The sequence below is a fragment of the Somniosus microcephalus genome, chromosome 26, assembly GCF_052327205.1.
Source record: "Somniosus microcephalus isolate GS21.2 chromosome 26, FLI_Smic_1.0, whole genome shotgun sequence".
Lineage (NCBI taxonomy): Eukaryota > Metazoa > Chordata > Chondrichthyes > Squaliformes > Somniosidae > Somniosus > Somniosus microcephalus.
This window is the reverse complement of record NC_141012.1, coordinates 7358787-7378114: the sequence shown is the minus strand read 5'-3', so window position 1 is coordinate 7378114 and position 19328 is coordinate 7358787. Positions and strand designations below refer to the sequence as shown.

The 19328-nt window shown below is 46.6% G+C and overlaps 2 protein-coding genes across 3 annotated transcripts in view; both read right to left on the bottom strand.

Annotated features, from left to right (window-relative positions):
* Positions 1–3057, bottom strand: part of ube4a (ubiquitination factor E4A (UFD2 homolog, yeast)) — a 56603-nt gene extending 53546 nt beyond the window's left edge. The window contains exon 1 of one of the 2 annotated variants that reach the window (XM_085967738.1): positions 2917–3057. The gene's annotated coding sequence lies outside the window, so the exon portion shown is untranslated. The remainder of the gene's footprint in view (positions 1–2916) is intronic. The other variant, XM_085967737.1, reaches the window with a different exon arrangement.
* A 4735-nt stretch (positions 3058–7792) lies between these two features.
* Positions 7793–19328, bottom strand: part of nherf4b (NHERF family PDZ scaffold protein 4b) — a 62213-nt gene continuing 50677 nt past the window's right edge. Inside the window, 5 exon segments of the mRNA XM_085967736.1 lie at positions 7793–9148; positions 13620–13952; positions 14801–15049; positions 16972–17063; positions 17066–17167. Coding sequence (XP_085823862.1) covers positions 9113–9148; positions 13620–13952; positions 14801–15049; positions 16972–17063; positions 17066–17167 — 812 coding nt within the window. The 3' untranslated portion in view covers positions 7793–9112.

Here is a 19328-nt window from a genome sequence, read left to right as displayed (position 1 = left end):
GTACCTTGGTAAGTATACCTCTCTGTAATCCGGACTTCTTGATCAACCGGCACCACGCCGGTCCCGGATAAAAAAAGCTTCCTGTACTGAAGTGCGCACACTGGTGAAATAGCTCTTGTATTCCACCACCAATAGGGCTGCATACCCTCTAGGTTAGTCCAAGAATCTCCAGGAAGTAAAGATTAATCTCGCACACACGACTGCGAGCAGCCCAGGAGAAATATCATAGGGGCATTAAAAACAATTGTGGTTTCTTTCCCTATTATCTTCAAAGACTTTTGCATATTAGTTATAAAAATATCAGAGATGGGAAAAAGGCTGTTTGACCAACAGTCAAGAATCATCCAGTCAGGTAACAAAGAGTTAGGGTAACTAATGGCTGGAGCGTGGCGGCAGGGCAGTTGGAGGTCGTACGATAAAACCTCCCAGAATAGGTCCAGCCAGAATTGACAACCTTAACCACCACAGGCACAATACCATACATCAAGTTACTATTTTACCCCATACTATACACTACCTTGAAAGAAATAGTGGGCAGCTGACTGGCACCCCATTCTCTGCCCACCCCACACTCTGCAAGCAAACAAAGAATTGTGCTAGAAGGGCAAATGAACCTTACCTCATTATGCCTGGGAGAGAAAAGAACATTTCCATTCTGTTTCCTCACCAAGATCAGACCATGGCATCTGTGCCCTCACTCAGAGTCTGTGACCTATATTTTATATCATTGATTTTCCACACAGCATTTGAACAGTAGGAATGAGTTACAAACCCCTGATCAAGCTTACAATAAATCAAGAACATGCAACGCTCAATAGGAATGTAGGATCATAAGAACTGCTAAACAAAAAAAGACCAAAATCCATCTAGTACGCCTTCTACCATCCTGGTAGTCGCATGGAGTTGTTGACTATTCACAGCAATCAATCGCGACGCAAGGAAAAGCAGTTATGGAGAGCTTTGGGAACCACAGAAAGATAGTCTTGCATTTATATAGCACCTTTCACAACCTCAGGGCATCTCACAGCGCTTTACAGCCAATAAAGTACTTTTGAAGTGTAGTCACTGTTGTAATGTAGAAAAACAATTTGAGGCAGCCAATTTGCACTCAGCAAGCTCCCACAAACAGCAAAGTGATAATAAACTATTTTAGTAATGTTGGCTGAGTGATAAATATTGGCCAGGGTACCGGGGATAACTCCCCCGCTCTTCTTTTCACAGTGCCATGGGATCTTTTACGTCCATCTGAGGTGTCAGACGGGGTTTTGATTTAATGTCTCATTCAAAAGTCGGTACCTCCGACAGTGCAGCACTCCCTCAGTACTGTACTGAGAGTGTCAGCCTAGATTTTATGTTTAAGTCTCTGGAGTGGGACTTGAACCCACAGGCGAGAGTGCTACCACTGAGGCCCAAAGTCCCAAGCATGCTACACCTCCCACACATCATGCCTCAAATTACTCATACTGGATCCCAAAATGTTATTTTCCAAAAGAAATCTATCTAATTTGCATTTGAATCAATACTGACTGCTTCCATCGTCTCCCTTGGGAGCCTGCTCCACAGGCTGACCACTCGCTCACTGAAATATTGTTTCCGCAGATTCATTTTGAATTTACCCCCCCCACCGCCCGCCCTTCAAGCGCAGCCGTGTCCTCTGCTTCGAATATTCTGGACAAGGTGAAATGGCATATCACGGATTATCTAGACCCTTTAGAATCCTAAAAAACAGCAATCATGTCACCTCTCAGCCTTCTCTTTTCCAGTGAGAACATGCCCAGTTTACATTACCGCTCCTCACAATACAATCACCCCCTACCAATCGCTGGGCAAACAATAACCTTTATTCAGATTCAACATCTTCTGACTCACTGCGAGCGAGGGCGATTAAACAAAGCAGGATTTTTAGGGGGGGGGGGGGGGGGGAAGAAAAATCATCACAATGTAAACATCCTCATTCATAGTAACAATGTTCCGCGAAGGTCTTTAAAAGCTTATCAGAAAGAACTGGTGATAAGAGTTTGTAGGTTTTAATTTGGCGCATCAGCACAAACTCCACATCAGAAATCAGCGAGCTGCTCTGCCAGTATTAGAAGTCAACCTCACAGGCAGGGGGAGAAGATAAGAGGGTGATCTTTGGGCAAAATATATATTTTAACCCCCCCACCATCTGAAAAAATATTAGAAAAAGGAATTAATATAGAAACAAAAAATGCTGTAAATACTCCGCAGGTCAGGCAGCATCTGTGGGGAGTGAAACAAGAGTTAAATCTGAGTTAATCTCACGGGGTTTGCTTTTGTATTTAGAAAAAGGAATTGGCCTGATGTCAGACAACCAGTGACTGGCTGACTGACTCAGTGAGAGAAATAAAGCTGCCGGAAAACCCTGGGCCTGGCACAGCCAGCACAACACACACATTCAATGAGCACCAGGAGGAGGAGGAGGAGGAGGAGGGTGGGCACAAAAAATGAGCAACTCTTTAAATAAAACAAAAAGTAAAATTGTAAAAAATAAAAGGAAATGTTAAAATATTCACAGCAACTAGTCACATCATATACATTTTTTTTTAAAAACAGGACCCAATTGCCCACGACCACAGAAAGTTCGCAACGGAGAAGAGGGAAACAAATTTTTTTTTAAATCACACAGAAAGAATAAATGATTAATGAATGTAGATCTATTAAATTAAATGGAGTGTACGGGGCGGGCCCGGGGATGGGGGGTGAGCGAAGCCCGGGCACCTGGCGGCTTTTCGCCGGTCACTGAGGGGAAAGCTGAAGGGGAATTGGGTTTTTTCGATTGTTATTTTATAAAACAGTGGGGTGGCTTTTTTGTAGATAAATATATATATGTAAATATTGTTTCGTTCTCTTCAGGGGGAGGAGAGGGGGAACGACCCCCGCTCGAGCCGCGCTTACCTGCGGGTTGCTGGCGGGCTGCGGCCTGCGGTCGGTGCGCCCAGGCCCGGGCTGCGTGCGCGTCCGCGTGTGTACGTGCGTCCGCCACCAGGCTAGCCTCCTTTACGTGCGCGTGCACGCGATGCGCACGTCACTCACACTTTCTCTCTTCTCCCCCCCCCTCCGCCCCAGCACACACGTCACCTTATTTAAAGGGGTAGAGCGGTGGCCAGGAGATTTAAAGAGATACCGCACCCTTCACCCCCACGTCACCTTATTAAAGGGGCCGTGGCCAGGAGATTTAAAGAGATACCGCACCTTCACATCACATCACCTTATTAAAGGGGCCATGGCCAGAACAGTTAAAGAGATACCGCATCTTCACATCGCGTCAACTTATTAAAGGGGCCATGGCCAGGAGATTTAAAGAGATAACGCACCCTCACACCCGCCATTCCTTGCTATAACAATACAGAGATTTAAAGAGATATCACACTTTTACACCACATCACCTTAAAGTGGCAGTGGCCATGAGATTTGAAGAGATGTTACACCTTCACACCAGGTCACCTTAAAGGGGCAGCGGTCATGAGATTTAAAGAGATGTCATACCTTTATACCTACCATTCCTTGCTACAACAATACAGAGATGTAAATAGGTAACACGCCTTCACACCCACCATTCCTTGCTACAACAATACAAAAGCGAAATACTGTGGATGCTGGAAATCTGAAATAAAAACAGAAAATGCTGGAAATACTCAGCAGGTCAGCCAGCATCTGTGGAGAGATTAACAGCATTAACGTTTCATGTCAATGACCCTTCGTCAGTTCTACTTTGCAACAGTGACTACACTTCAAAAGTACGTCAGTGGCTGTAAAGCACTTTGGGACATCCTGAGGTTGTGAAAGGCGCTGGATAAATGCAAGACTTTCTTTCTTTAGTTCTGACGAAAGGTCATCGACCTGAAACGTTAACTCTGTTTCTCTCCTCATAGATGCTGCCTGACCAGCTGAGTGTTTCCAGCAGTTTCTGTCTTTATTCCTTACTACAACAACTTGGGCTAGAAATACGCCTCGGGCGGTGCACTAAACGGGCAGTATTGGATATTCAGGCGCTGTATTTAACGGGCGGCTGAACCGATATCGCTTATTTTACGCCACCGCCCGCGATGAATTTCTTGCCTTTATATAGAGACTTTAATGTAGTAAAATGTTCCCACGGCGATTATCAGACAGAACATGGCCCAAAGGCTTGGTCAAAGGTGTAGGTTTTAAGGAGTGTCTTAAAGAGGACAGAGAGGTGGAGAGGTTTAGGGAGGGAATTCCAGAGCTTAGGGCCCAGGCAGCTGAAGACACGGCCGCCAATGGTGGGGCAAAGGAAGTCATAGAGTCATAGAGTCATAGAGTTTTACAGCACAGAAAGAGGCCCTTCGGCCCATCGTGTCTGCGCCGCCCATCCATCCCTGTCCAGTCTAATCCCATTTTCCAGCATTTGGTCCATAGCCTTGTATGCAATGGCATTTCAAGTGCTCATCCAAATGCTTCTTGAATGTTGTGAGGGTTCCTGCCTCTACCACCCTTTTAGGCATTGAGTTCCACATTCCAACCACCCTCTGGGTGAAAAAGTTCCTCCTCAAATCCCCTCTAAATCTCCTGCCCCTTACCCTGAATCTATGCCCCCTTGTTATTGACCCCCCTACTAAGGGGAAAAGTTCCTCTTTGTCTACCCTATCTATGCCCCTCATCATTTTGTACACCTCAATCAGGTCCCCCCTCAGCCTTCTTTGCTCCAAGGAAAACAACCCCAGCCTGTTTAGTCTTTCTTCATAGCTGAGGCGCTCCATCCCAGGTAACATCCTGGTGAATCTTCTCTGCACCCTCTCCAAAGTGGGGAGGATGCACAAGAAGCCAGAGTTGGAGGAAGGCAAAGTTCTTGGGAGAGTTGTAGGAGTTTACAGAGATAGGGAGGGGCAAGGCCACCAAGGGGTTTGAACACGAGGATGAGAACTTTAAGGTCAGGAGCCAATGTAGGTCAGCGAGCATGCCGGTGATGGGTTAATGTGACTTGATGTGAGAAATCTGAATTAAAAATCACAGCCTCTCTGTCATGAGGTGGTCTGTATGAGGTTACCTTAGTTCTGTGGCAGTTAGTATACAGGTGGCCAATACATGTGACTGGCTCCATGACAATCAGAGCTCGTCAATGTGAAAATCTGCTCTAGAATGTTTTTATGGGGAGAGGTCTCTCTGGCTTCTTTCATAGACTTATCTGCACCCTGCTAGCCCTGGAGAAGAAGCACGTGGTGTCCACCGGCATGCTTGAGGCCTTCCGTGACTGGTGGGCACCGCAGGGACTGGAGTGTATTGTCGATAAGGGGAATAATATTCTTACAGGAAACTCTCGATTTACCGGCACCTAAATAACCGGAAATCTCTGTTAACCGGCAAAATTCAGGAGTAGGTTCAGGTAAGTTTTACTTCATATTAGTGGCCGTTCCTGGATCTGTGGCTGTGTAACCGGGGTTCCTGCACTTGTTGCTAAGCAACAGGGATGCTTGGTCTGTGGCCGGGGTTCCTGCACCTGTTGGGAAGCCTGGATTTGTTGCTGTGTACGGAGCTCTCGTACCTTTTACTATACCTCTCAGTAATCCGGACTTTTTGATAAACCGGCACCATGCCGGTCCCGTCGGTACCGGATAAAAAAGAGTTTCCTGTATTTAATTTAATGATTTGGGTGTTTATTAAGAAGGGGGCACTTCTGCTGTTAGATTATATTGTTGGATGCCACTGGGGCAACCCAGTGTCTCCTTATTGGTCAATTATTTAATTAAAAGAGTTGAATGGTTTTACTTATTGTCTCAATTCACATCTGTCTGGCCAAAGTACAGCCCATTGTCTCTTTAAGGGAGAGGCTTCTTGTGTGAATTACTCTGGATGATTAGAAAGGTTAATTCCAACAGATGTCCGGTGTTACAGCCGGGCTGGCTGAAATGTTATGAACACCAACGTGAGGAGGCTGCCCAGTGTCCTAACTCGCACCAAGTCCCATTCGCCCATCACCCCCTGTGCTCGCTGACCTACATTGGCTCCCGGTTAAGCATGGCCTCAATTTCAAAATTCTCGTCCTTGTTTTCAAATCACTCCATGGCCTCGCCCCTTCCTATCTCTGTAACCCCCCCTCCAGCCCCACAACCCCACCCCACCCCCGAGATATCGGCGCTCCTCTAATTCTGCCCTCTTGAGCATCCCTGATTATAATCGCTCAACCATTGGCGGCTGTGCCTTCTGTTGCCTGGGCCCTAAGCTCTGGAATTCCCTGCCTAAACCTGTCTGCCTAATTACCTCTCTTTCCTCCTTTAAGAGGATCCTTAAAATCTACCACTTCAACCCAGCTTTTTGGTCACCTGCCCTAATTTATCCTTTTGTGGCTCGGTGTCAAATTTTTTGTCTTATAAAACTCCTGTGAAGCGCCTTGGGATGTTTTACTACATTGAAGGCATTATATAAATATACAAGTTGTTGTTGTTTGTTGAGACACTTTGCCTGGACCATCAACACACTGTTGACGGTGATGTGAGTCTGCCCAGATCCTGGTTGTTGAAGACGATCTTCACCAAGGCTTCATCAGTGCAGTACTGAGGGAGGACTGTATTGTTAGAGGTGCCATCTTTTGGATGAAACAGTATACCGAGACCCCCATCTCCCTATTCAGGTGGAATAAAGGACACAATTTCAGACTGATACCTGGGATGGCAGGAATGATGTATGAGTAGAGATTGGATCGATTAGGCTTATATTCGCTAGAGTTTAGAAGAATGAGAGGGGATTTCATTGAAACTTATAAAATTCTAACAGGACTAGACAGACTAGATGCAGGAAGGATGTTCCCGATGGTCGGGGAGTCCAGAACCAGGGGTCACAGTCTAAGGATAAGGGGTAAGCCATTTAGGACAGAAATGAGGAGGAATTTCTTCACCCAGAGAGTGGTGAACCTGTGGAATTCTGTGCCACACAGGGCAGTTGAGGCCAATTCATTAAATGTATTCAAGAAGGAGTTAGATATATTTCTTGAGGCTAAAGGGATCAAGGGATATGGGGAGACGGCAGGGACAGGGTACTGAATTTGGATGATCAGCCATGATCGCATTGAATGGCGGAGCAGGCTCGAGGGGCCGAATGGCCTACTCCTGCTCCTATCTTCTATGTTTCTATGTTTAATCGTAAGATACTTTGGAAGATGCAATATAAATACAAGTTATTTGTTTCTTTCTAGATCAAAGAAAACTATATTTATAAAACAGAGACTTTTTTGTGATCTTCAGCGTTCTAATTGTTTGGCTTCTCCACATAAAAGGGGCAATCGGAGCTCCTAAGAATGAACTTTTCTTCTTACTAACAAAGCCCGTTTATAAGAACTCGCTGAGAGAAGCTGTAATAATTACAGGCACTGTTGTTGTTTTTAAACCTATCCAGTTGAGTAAAGTATAAGTTTGATTATTGCACTGACTCACCAATCTTTCTGCTTCTGTGTACTTTTTTATCTGCAAAACAATCTGAACAGCAGATTTAGCCTGTGCATAATGGTCTAATGGTGTTAGGTTCCTGTCTCAAGTTGGTGATTTTCTGCCATTCGGGGTGAGCTGTTAGACCCAGGCTATGCTAACCCATATACAGCAGAGTATACAGATGCAGATTTGGTTCTATAGAGATTTCTGCAAACTGGCATCCAGCTGTATAAAGAAATAAAAGGTGTTTTGGGAAAAGCCTGAGCTGTAACATAGGTTAGAGACCCGTAACTACTCAATACGACTCTCTATAATAAATAAACCATGTATACCGGTGTCGGTAAATATTCCTCACATAATGTTAACATACAAAGGAACTTGGTCCAAAGTAATTTTTAAAACATTAAACATTTTATTGAAATATTATACAATTTCTTAGTAACAGCCATTCCCAGGGTGACAAGGCTTCAGGGTCAGTTCTGCTGGCGATGGTCCTTCTTTCTTATGACTTCATTGCAGGCTGAGATTCCATCTTTTTGTGAGGCACGTCTGCTTTAACAATCTTAGTCCAGTGTGTTAGCGTCACGTGGGAATGTTTTGTTATTTCTGTTTTGTTGATGGGCAGTAATTGAGGGCAGGAGAGAGCGGGGCAGTGGGACCAGTCTTGGATGGCTCTTGCACAGACTCGATGAGCGGAATGGCCTCCTTCTGTGCTGTAAACCTCCATAGTAATAAAAATGCCATGGGACCAGCAACTTAACATTCCCCTCTCCCTCATCGTGATGCTGGTTTGTCAAATACTGGCCAGCACGATGTTACAAGATGTAAAATGATTAATACATATTGTTGAAATAGTTAACATTTGCATATGGAGTATCTGGTATTAAAACGAGTGGTGATGCATCATTAAAATGGTCCAAGACACACACGCACTTCCGTCCCTCACAGGTTCCTAATTTGACTACGTTGTCAGGAGTGACGCCAAACAGGCAGTAGGGATCTCCCAGCAGAGAGGCCAAACGCAAAATCAGAGTGCACTGACATGAATCAGTCATTCATGAAAGAAAGACTTATGAAATAATACTGAGCGGCCTGCGGGTGGCGCTGTCCAGGGGGAGTATAAATACTCGGGCACGGGCCCAGCTTGCGCAGGACATTCTTAACAGGAACTAGTGAAGGACACAACTAGACCTCCATGTTGTAAAACAGTTGATTAAAGCTTTGTTTGATGCTTAGACCGAGTGCCTAGTAGTTTTCTTACGTCATGCACCACATCACTGCTCACGCCCCAGCAAAGAGCAGAGTGACAGGAGCCAGAACGCTGATCACATGTCCGCCCGATGACCGGCAGGTTGGCACATTACCTTCTCAATAATCATCATTCTGCAGGTGCACAAACAGTCTGAAGAAAGGCTCTGCAGTTTTTTTCCAGACTGAATAATTTTTTTTAAAAAGAAAATTAAACCTCAAATCTGAAGTGTGATGATCTGCGGTTCTTTTAAAGAGGGTGCTTTAGAAATTTAGAGAAGCGAAATGCTTTTCATCACATGAACACTGGCTGTTCAGCATCATCCAGCATTCTCCCATCTAAATAATCCCGGTGATTAACAAAGTGCAGTGAGATCTCCACATGTCCTTTCCATTGTCTCTGCCTCTTTTAGAATAGGAGGAGACAGTTGTTTGGAATAGTCTGATCAATAAACGTAGCTTCAGCAAAACAAATTGCTATCCTCCAGCTTAGAGCCCTGGCATCAGAAAGGAAAAAGAAAAAATAATTTTGTGAGTAGTTCGACAAGGAGGGAAAGTTGCGGTAAGGTGGAAAAACTTTTTTTGTGTGTAAAATGGGTATTACATAGAATGTACAGCACAGAAACAGGCCATTCGGCCCAACTGGTCCGTGCCGGTGTTTATGCTCCACATGAGCCCCCTCCCACCCCTCCTTATCTCACCCTATCAGCTTATCCTTATATTCCTTTCTCCCTCGTGTGTTTATCTCACTTCCCCTTAAATGCGTCGATACTATTCACCTCAACCACTCCCTGTGGTAGCGAGTTCCACATTCTCACCACTCTCTGGGTAAAGAAGTTTCTCCTGAATTCCTGATTGGATTTACTAGTGACTCTCTTATATTGATGGCCTCTAGTATTGCTCTTCCCCACAAGTGGAAACATCTTCTCTACGTCTACCCTATCGAACCCTTTCATAATTTTTAAGATCTCTAGCAGGTCACCTCTCAGTCTTCTCTTTTCTAGAGAGAAGTGCCCAGCCTGTTCAATCTTTCCTGATAGTTATAACCTCTCAGTTCTAGTATAAGTCTAGTAAATCTTTTTTGCTCCCTCTCCAGTGCCTCTATATCCTTTTTATAATATGGAGACCAGAACTGTTCACATTACTCCAAGTGTGGTCTAACCAAGGTTCAATACAAGTTAACTTTTCTTTTCTGTTAACTTTTGGGATTAGTTCAGGCAGTTCACCACGAGTGGAGTTTTTGATTGCAACCACACAGAGTGTCCTCAGTCTAATCACTGGTCTGTACTGAGCTAGCTGATGTAGCTATGCTAATCGCTAGGAGGGCTTCAGTCCCCCCTGGGCTAGGAAGGGAAAATATCAGATAGGGTTCCTCCTCCTGATCACTGTCCAATGACTCTACTGGAAAAGTGTATGTGGACATTGGGTGAGCACAGGATGAGACCTCCACAGTCAGATAGCCCACTGGGACTCCTCCCCAGCTCATGCATGAAAAACGCCCCCCTTGGGTAATGCCCAAGCAGATGCTGGTGCCCATTCTTGGGATGAGAAGGTTGTCCTATGAGGAAGGATCGAGTAGAATGGGCCTATATTCTCTGGAGTTTAGAAGAATGAGAGGTGATTGCATTAAAATGTATAGAATTCTTAGACGGCTTGACAGGGTAGATGCTGAGAGGCTGTTTCCCCTGGCTGGGGAGTCTAGAACTGGGGGGCATAGTCTCAGGATAAGGAGTCGGCCATTTATGACTGAGGTGAGAAATTTCTTCACTCGGAGGGTGGTGAATCTTTGGAATTCTCTACCCCAGAGGGCTGTGGATGCTCAGTCGTTGAGTATATTCATGACTGAGATAGACAGATTTTTAGACACTAAGGGAATCAAGGGATATGGGGTTAGTGTGGGAACGTGGAGTTGATGTAGAAGCTTAGCCATGATCTATTGAATGGCGGAGCAGGCTCGAGGGGCCGAATGGCCGACTCCTGCTCTTATTCCTTATGTTTTTATGCCACGGCAACAGCTTCAGGAGAGAAGGGGAGAGAAAAAGACAAATAATTTCACGCTCATTAGTTTCTTTCCCTTCTTGTCGCCTGATGCCTTGGACCACATGCCTGGTGGCAGGGCGGGTCATTAACCTGGTCTGGTGCCTCTGTTAATGGAGACATTTGAGAGCAGCATAGACGTCTTGTCTTGGTAGAGTCGGCATATGCAGCCTAACTGTACTCCGCCAACTTTGTAAGGGATTGGCTCGGACACCAGGGATAGCTCCCCTGCTTTTCTTTGAAACAGTGCCATGGGATCTTTCACGTCCAGCTGAGAGGGCTGACAGGGACTCGGTTTAACGTCTCATCCGAAAGACGGCACCCCCGGCAGTGCAGCACTCCCTCATTACTGCACTGGAGTGTCAGCGTAGATTTTTGTGCTCAAGTTCTTGGAGTGGGACTTGAATCCACGACCTTCTGACTCAGAGGCGAGGGTGCTGCCCACTGAGCCATGGTGGTGGTAGGACTCTTTCCCCTTTCCCTGTGGTGCAGTAGTGTCCCGTCTCTTGCCTCGTTCCCCAACAGCACAACTCTTTAACTCTTCATTTTCTCTTTGTGAATGTTTTTGCTTATCAAGGTGAGGGATATCAGCGCTGAAGAATGGAACATCTTGCATTTCATGCTGTCAGTGTCACCATTAATCTCTCTGAGGTTACAACTAGCTTGGGTTAGATGCAACATAAAACTCCTTCTCCCCACCCAACTCCGAGGAACACCCACTGCACCAGCGTGACTGTTTCCACCTCCCACAATATTCATCCTCTGACCCCCTCTTAGTGAGATAGTTAACTTAATGCTGAATGGTGCTGACTGAGGAACAGGTTTGTGATATGGGCCCATATCACTAGGAACTGGATTGAGACAAACTCATTTCACGTTGGCCTTAGCAGCCAACAAAAAGAAGAGATTTTTACCCCATCAAGACTAATCTCTCTGTTTTACTGAAATGGCTATAATCAGTGCGGCTTTGAACTTTCTACTCGCTCCGACTCACCTCTTCCTCACTATATATATCCTCACTGTATTCAAATCAAGACTCATCGTGCCATTTCCGGCTCTAACTTACCCTGCCACAGGACCTCAAACCTACAGAGGTCCTTACCTCCTGCGGTCCTCCCAGCCCCCTACAACATACAGGCTTTGGAACCCAAACTTAGTGTCACTACTTCCCGATTTACATGGTCTTTTTCAACCTTGCTGATGTCCTGCGCTATGGGCCTTAGGGACCTAGGAACAGGAGTTAGCCACTCGGCCATCTCAAGCCTGTTCCACCATTCAATTAGATCATGGCTGATCTGTACCTCAACTCCATATCCCTTGATATCCTTACCTAGCCAAAATCTATTGCTCCCTATCTTGAAAGCTCCAATTGTCCCAGCATCCACAGCCTTTTGGGGGAGAGAATTACAGATTTCTACTGCCCTTTGTGTAAAAAAGTGCCTCCTGATTTCCCTCCTAAATGACCTGGCTCTAATTTTAATAATGGCCCTAAATTTCCGATCGGAGGCTTCCTACGGGCGGATGCCTCCGATCGGAAAAAATCTACGCACTTACCTGCTGGCTCCGTAAATCCCGAGACTTCCGATCCTGGGCCTCTCCACTATGAAATGCGCAGAGGCCCTGGTATCCCAGGGGCCCAGGCGGTTCGCAAGCGCCCCGTGGATCACGTGAGCCATGGGGAACCAATCAAAGAAGGGGATCCCCTTCACGCTTTTGACAGGTCTGTACGCACAGAACTGTCAAAAGTATGAATGGGGATCACTTAAAAAACAGTTAAACATTAAATAAAGTTTTTTTTTTAATTTTGAAAAAAAAATTAAAGTTTTTTATGGGGCTAAGAATAAACTTACCTTTTTTTAAAAAGTATTTTTGAATTATAAATGAGTGAAAATGTTTTATTTTTTAAAAACTCTTATGCTGGTAAAAGCAGGCATTATGCAGGCTTTTACCAGGCGTAAGATTTTTAAAGGTTTTCAGCGAGCGAAAGTTGTGCAGAAAGCGGAACTCTCCCCCCCGCAGAGGCCCATCTCCCGGGCAGGTGGATTATCTGTCAAGATCTTGACAGATCGCAAGTGCCGGTTTTAGCGCATGCGCTTTGACATGAATCAGTCATTCATGAAAGAAAGACTTATGAAATAATACTGAGCGGCCTACGGGTGGCGCTGCCCAGGGAGAGTATAACTACTCGGGCACGGACCCAGCTTGCGCAGGACATTCTTAACAGGAACTAGTGAAGGACACAACTAGACCTCCATGTTGTAAAACAGTTGATTAAAGCTTTGTTTAACGCTTAGACCGAGTGCCTAGTAGTTTTCTTACGTCATGTTTCGCCTGCCTAAACCCGGCACTTGCAAGGCCCCTACGGGTGCGTACACACCTCATACGCACCCGTGGGGGTCGGAATATCCGGCCCAATATGTCCCCTTGTTCTGGATTCCCCCACCAGAGGAAATAGTTTTTCTCTATCTACCCAATTGAATCCTTTTAATATTTTAAACACCTCGATCAGATCACTCCTTAATCTTCTATACTCAAGGGAATACAAGCCCAGTCTATGCAATTTGTCCTCATTATTTAACGCTCTAAGCCCCGGTATCATTCTGGTGAATCTGCGCTGCTCCCCGTCCTGGGTCTTCACCTTGACTTCTTAATAAAATAAAGCACTTGGACTACAGCTGAGATTAAGACTTCACTTCAAGGAAGCTCAACCACCCTGCCTGATATTAAATACACCTTCGTAAGTACTGAAGGAGCGCTGCACTGTCGGACAGGTGAGAGGTTAAACCGGGGCCCCTTCTTCCCTCTCTTGTGGAGGTAAAAGATCCCACCGCACTATTTTGAAGAAGAGCAGGGGAGTTCTCCCCGGTATCCTGGCCAATATTTACCCACTGAAAACAGATGATCTGATGTCAATGGTCTTGTTGAAGTTACCTTGTTAACAAGAAGAGCACTGCTGTCTTTTTCGATGTTTTTATTTGTCTTTTTCCTGGTGTCAATGCCGGAGACAATCCCTTTCTCTGCGTTCTCGGTTTTCCCGGTTTCATTGTCTTCACTGGCTGGCTCTCGGCTAATTGGGATGTCATTATCCTTACAGTGCCAATATTCTTTTTTATTCATGACAAGAAGAGTCACCTCATCCTTGTTTTCTTTTATCTTCACGAGGACATCCTCATAACGGACCTTCTCTATGTTCTTTCCATTTACCTCAATCACTATGTCACCATCCCTGATTCCCGCTTTGTATCCGACTTCTTCAGGCACAACCTAAAGGATCGTCACAGAGTGAGAAATCAACCCAACAACAACAACAACTTGCATTTATATAGCATAGAAAAACGTCCCAAGGCGCTTCACAGGAGTGTTAACAAACAAAAATTTGACACCAAGCCACATAAGGAGATATTAGGAAAGGTGACCAAAAGCTTGGTCAAGGAGATAGATTTTAAGGAGTGTCTTAAAGGAGGAGAGAGAGACAGAGCGGTTTAGGGAGGGAATTCCAGAGCTTGGGGCCCCGGCAGCTGAAGGCACGGCCGCCAATGGTGGGTTGATGAAAATATGGGATGTGCAAAAGGTCAGAATTGGAGGAGCGCAGAGATCTCAGAGGGTTGTAGAGCTGGAGGAGGTTACAAAGATAGGGAGGGGCGAGGCCATGGAGAGATTTGAAAATAACGATGAGAATTTTAAAATCGAGGCATTGCCAGACCAGGAGCCAATGTAGGTCAGCGAGCACAGGGGGTGATGGGTGAACAGAACTTGCTGCGAGTTAGGATACGGGCAGCAGAGTTTTGGAAATATATCGCCATTCCTTCATCGTCGCTGAGTCAAAATCCTGGAACTCCCTCCCCAACAGCACTGTGGGAGCACCTTCACCACACGGACTGCAGCGGTTCAAGAAGGCGGCTCACCGCCACCTTCTCAGGGGCAACTAGGGATGGGCAATAAATGCTGGCCTTGCCAGCGACGCCCACATCCCATGAAAGAATTAAAAAAAGTAATTCAGAAGCACTCTTAGTCATTCTTGTTGCAAGTGCCTTTATAAATGTGGGACCCAACAACGCTTTTCATCAGATATAAATTTCCAGCCCTCATTCACCAGCAAGAGGAGAACTAACCTGGTTGATATAAGATCCTGGCTCATCCGTGATGTTGTAAAGTTGAAAGCCATACCCTGTGGAGCCCTTCACCAAATGGCAAAGCCTGGGTGTGGGAGCAGTTTCTCGTTGAGCTATAGGCTGGCATGGAGGAGGACCAGCTTGCAGAGGTGACGTACGTTCCTCACTTGGACCCTCTGTTGTCTGTTTCAATTCCGTTTGTTCTTCAATATCTTCATCTTTGGCACAAATTAAAGGGGACAAACCCAGCTGCGTTGGGCAAAGGTGTCACTAATTAATTAAAGGGGCTGTCACCTCATATTACATTCTCTAGTTGTCCAGTGTTCACCAATATTCATACCACTTATTATTGTGCCTCTTAAATATTTTTTTTAAAAGGGCAAAGACTTTGGGGGAAAAATTCAGTCTCGCCCCGTTCGGGGCGCCATTATCAGCCGTGCGCAAAGTTTAGCGCCTGGCGCTAATTATCGCCTCCGATGGCAAACTTGGCTTTTATCGCCCCTGGAGGTGATTGGAGCGCTAAATCAGGCGCTTCACACCTGTCTTAAGGCGCAAAGGCCGAGGAGCGAGGCGCTACCTCAGAGCGCTGGCGAAGCAAGGAAGGGCAAATCAAAATGAACCTGCAAAGTGCTGCTCAGTACCCAAAACTCCTTCACACAGCGTTGAATCTCTCCAGAAGTCTCTCTCTCTCTCTCTCAGAATGCGTGGTGCAAAAATGTCACCAACAAAAAAAGGCAGGAAGCGGTCGCCTTTAAATAGTGCTCCCCCAGTCCCTTCCTGACTGCAAAACGCTCCCCTCAACCTGTCGTTGCTAGCGGCAGGCGGTAAGGCAGGGGGTGCCACTCAATATCCGGTCCCGGGTGCTACCGGGGCGTTGTGCACTCGACTGACGTCACGATCTGCGGGCTCAGGAGATCGTGGCGGTAGTGTTTAGCGCCGCCACAAAATGTCTAGTTAATTTCGCGAGTGGCGCAAACATCACCGCGCCCGGGCGCTAGTTGCTTTGTGCCCCATTAGTGCCCTCTTAAGGCGCTAACAGGAGGCGCAAACAACTGAATTTTTCCCCCTTTGCTTCTCAGATTGACAGCATGCTAGGAGTAGCTATTGGTAAAGTGACTGAGTACATCACGGAGGGAGGTGGGGGGAGGGAGGGGGTGGGGGGAGGGAGGGGGAGGGAGGTGGGGGGAGGGAGGGGGTGGGGGGTGGGAGACAGAGAGAGGGGGTGGGGTGAGAGACAGAGAGGGGGTGGGGGGAGGGAGGGGGAGGGCTGAGTTGGGCACTGACCAGGTGATCATTCACATCCTACAAATCCATGGAGCTCCCTAACTGGATACTTTTCTTAATTTGTCTATACACTAAAGGGGGAAAATATTTTGGTAAATTTGCAACCCAAACCTGCCATTCCTCTATAGTCATTTTTTCTTTTAAAATGTAAAAGTTAAATTTTGAGGGGGTGGGGGGGTGGTGGTTACTGCTTAACAACTGCTCTCCCAGCTTTAGCACAGGTTAGATACAGAGTAAAGCTCCCTCTGCACTGTCCCATCAAACATGCCCAGGGCAGGTACAGCACGGGTTAGATACAGAGTAAAGCTCCCTCTATACTGTCCCATCAAACACTCCCAGGGCAGGTACAGCACGGGTTAGATACAGAGTAAAGCTCCCTCTATACTGTCCCATCAAACACTCCCAGGGCAGGTACAGCACGGGTTAGATACAGAGTAATGCTCCCTCTACACTGTCCCATCAAACGCTCCCAGGGCAGGTACAGCACGGGTTAGATACAGAGTAAAGATCCCTCTATCCTGTCCCATCAAACATTCCCAGGGCAGGTACAGCACAGGTTAGATACAGAGTGAAGCTCCCTCTACACTGTCCCATCAAACACTCCCAGGGCAGGTACAGCACGGGTTAGATACAGAGTAAAGCTCCCTCTACACTGTCCCATCAAACACTCCCAGGGCTGAAATCTGTATCTGCAGTATAACTACAGCCATCGTTCCTCTTTGCAGTTCATGTATTATCAAGAGAGAAGATTTAGTTCTCTCCGCCTTGCTTTAATATGTTCTTTTTATATCCAGTGGAGGATAAGAAGTGACAGCTCTCTCTTTCAGTAGATAAAGACTGAGTGATGAAAGGCTTGATAATAAAAAAAACCATAGCGGGAGACTCACAGACGTGAAGTATTTATTTCCTTCAGAGCTGATGACGAGGAGGGTGGTCTGTTTGCCACTCTGCTTGATCTTGTTCACCACGACGTCATGCCCAGCCCTTCAATGCTCTCCCCGTTTACAGCCAGTAGACAGTCTCCTTCCTTCATCCCACATTTCTCCGCCGGACTTCCAGCATCCACTTCCCACAAATACTGACCTGGAAAAACAAGCCAGCTTAGGCATGTTTACCACAACACCACGATGGCCGTCAGGAGTCTAGAACAAGCTAGCTTTGGTTGGTCTCCCATCATTTGTAAACCCACGCACAAAAGATTACTGGCAATTTAGGAAGATAGGAATTGTTAGAGGAAAATAGACCAAGGTCCATCAAGTTCACTTTCTACCATCTACATGATAGAACGGTCATGGAGTCGTTGACGAATCACAGCAATCCTAGTCCCAGACATGACACGAGGCAAACCCCACTGGTGAGGACCGTTGGGAATCACTTGCCATGGCTTGCCTTCATGTTGGATGGCTGGTGCTAAACTGAGAACCTGATTCAAAGAGACCATATAGAATGGCCACTGTGGAAATGGAAGGGTCACATTGGTGTTGTTTGAGATGCTCTTCTAAGTTTGGGAACAGACCAGACAACATACTTCTCTCTGACTGTTTCCATAGAGGATTGATTGGAAGTGGAAATGAACCTCAAACAATGGGGCTCCAATCAATCTCTTAGAGTTCCTAGGTGTTCATTAAAAATGCCACACTGTATTTAGTTACCTGAGCAATATACTACACAAAAGCACGCCAGTAATTTGAAAAACAAGTATCTGCCCAACTATTTTTAATTTTTTTAATTTCAAGGCTATTATTATAAGGGTGTTACTGATGGGGAAATATTGAGACAGCTTTACTCTGTATCTAACTCGTGTTGTGCCTGCCCTGGGAGTGTTTGATGGGACAGTGTAGAGGGAGCTTTACTCTGTATCTAACTCGTGTTGTGCCTGCCCTGGGAGTGTTTAATGGGACAGTGTAGAGGGAGCTTTACTCTGTATCTAACCCCGTGCTGTACCTGCCCTGGGAGTGTTTGATGGGACAGTGTAGAGGGAGCTTTACTCTGTATCTAACCCGTGCTGTACCTGCCCTGGGAATGTTTGATGGGGACAGTGTAGAGGGAGCTTTACTCTGTATCTAACCCGTGCTGTACCTGCCCTGGGAGTGTTTGATGGGACAGTGTAGAGGGAGCTTTACTCTGTATCTAACCCCGTGCTGTACCTGCCCTGGGAGTGTTTGATGGGACAGTGTAGAGGGAGCTTTACTCTGTATCTAACCCGTGCTGTACCTGCCCTGGGAATGTTTGATGGGGACAGTGTAGAGGGAGCTTTACTCTGTATCTAACCCGTGCTGTACCTGCCCTGGGAGTGTTTGATGGGACAGTGTAGAGGGAGCTTTACTCTGTATCTAACCCGTGCTGTACCTGGGAGCGCTCATGTTAAGCAGAAACCAACCCCCACCCAAAATATTTGGGGGCTAAATTGGGTAACGCCCCCTTTGGGGCACTAACTTCGCCGGGGCACTACTTTTAGCACCTCAAAAAAGTTAGCGCCCCCGCTCCTGAAATTCACTGGTAGTGCCCCAAGAGGCACGTCGTGCCGTGGTACTGCAGGCCTTCTGCCCTTGTTAAAGGGGAGGGGCCTGGCGCAGCATGACCCGAGGCCCAGCTGGGCCAATAGGAATTGGAGTGCCGGCAAAACAGTGGTGGGGGGGGGGCGGGGGGGGGCTTCACAGGAGGCCAGGGACAGCAATGGAGCCAGGCCATGGCAGGAGGCCAGAAACAAAAATGACCGCCCGGCACCTCCCCTTTAATTTGCGCCATCCCGGCCGCAGGTAGGCCCCCTTGACCCTGTTGGACATATCGTCTGGCAGTAAGTCAGGGGGCGCTACCGAAGACCGTGGCTGAGGCGCAAGCGGGGCGCTGCGCACGGCGTTAGACATCATCGCTGGAGGCGTAGCGCCGCGGGCCGCTAACGGTTACCGCCGCCGCTAACCTCCCGCTGAATTTGGCGTTAACGGGAGGCGCAAATCAACCTAATTCTCCCCTCTTCATTTTAAAAGAAAAGCGTCACGATAGAGGAAGGACAGGTATCAGGAACAACTCAGCAGTGTGGGTGCATTGCCCAGCTTCAGTGACTTATTTTCCTGCTGCCATCAGTTTAACTAGGTGGGTTGTAAGTTTTACTAATGTTTTGCCCTTTAGCGTACTGACAAATTCGGAAAAGTGTCCAGTTATCACTGCACAAGGGGTATCTCCATGGATTTGTAGGATGTGAATGAAAGAAAGACTGGTGATTATACCCAAAGCACTTCACAGC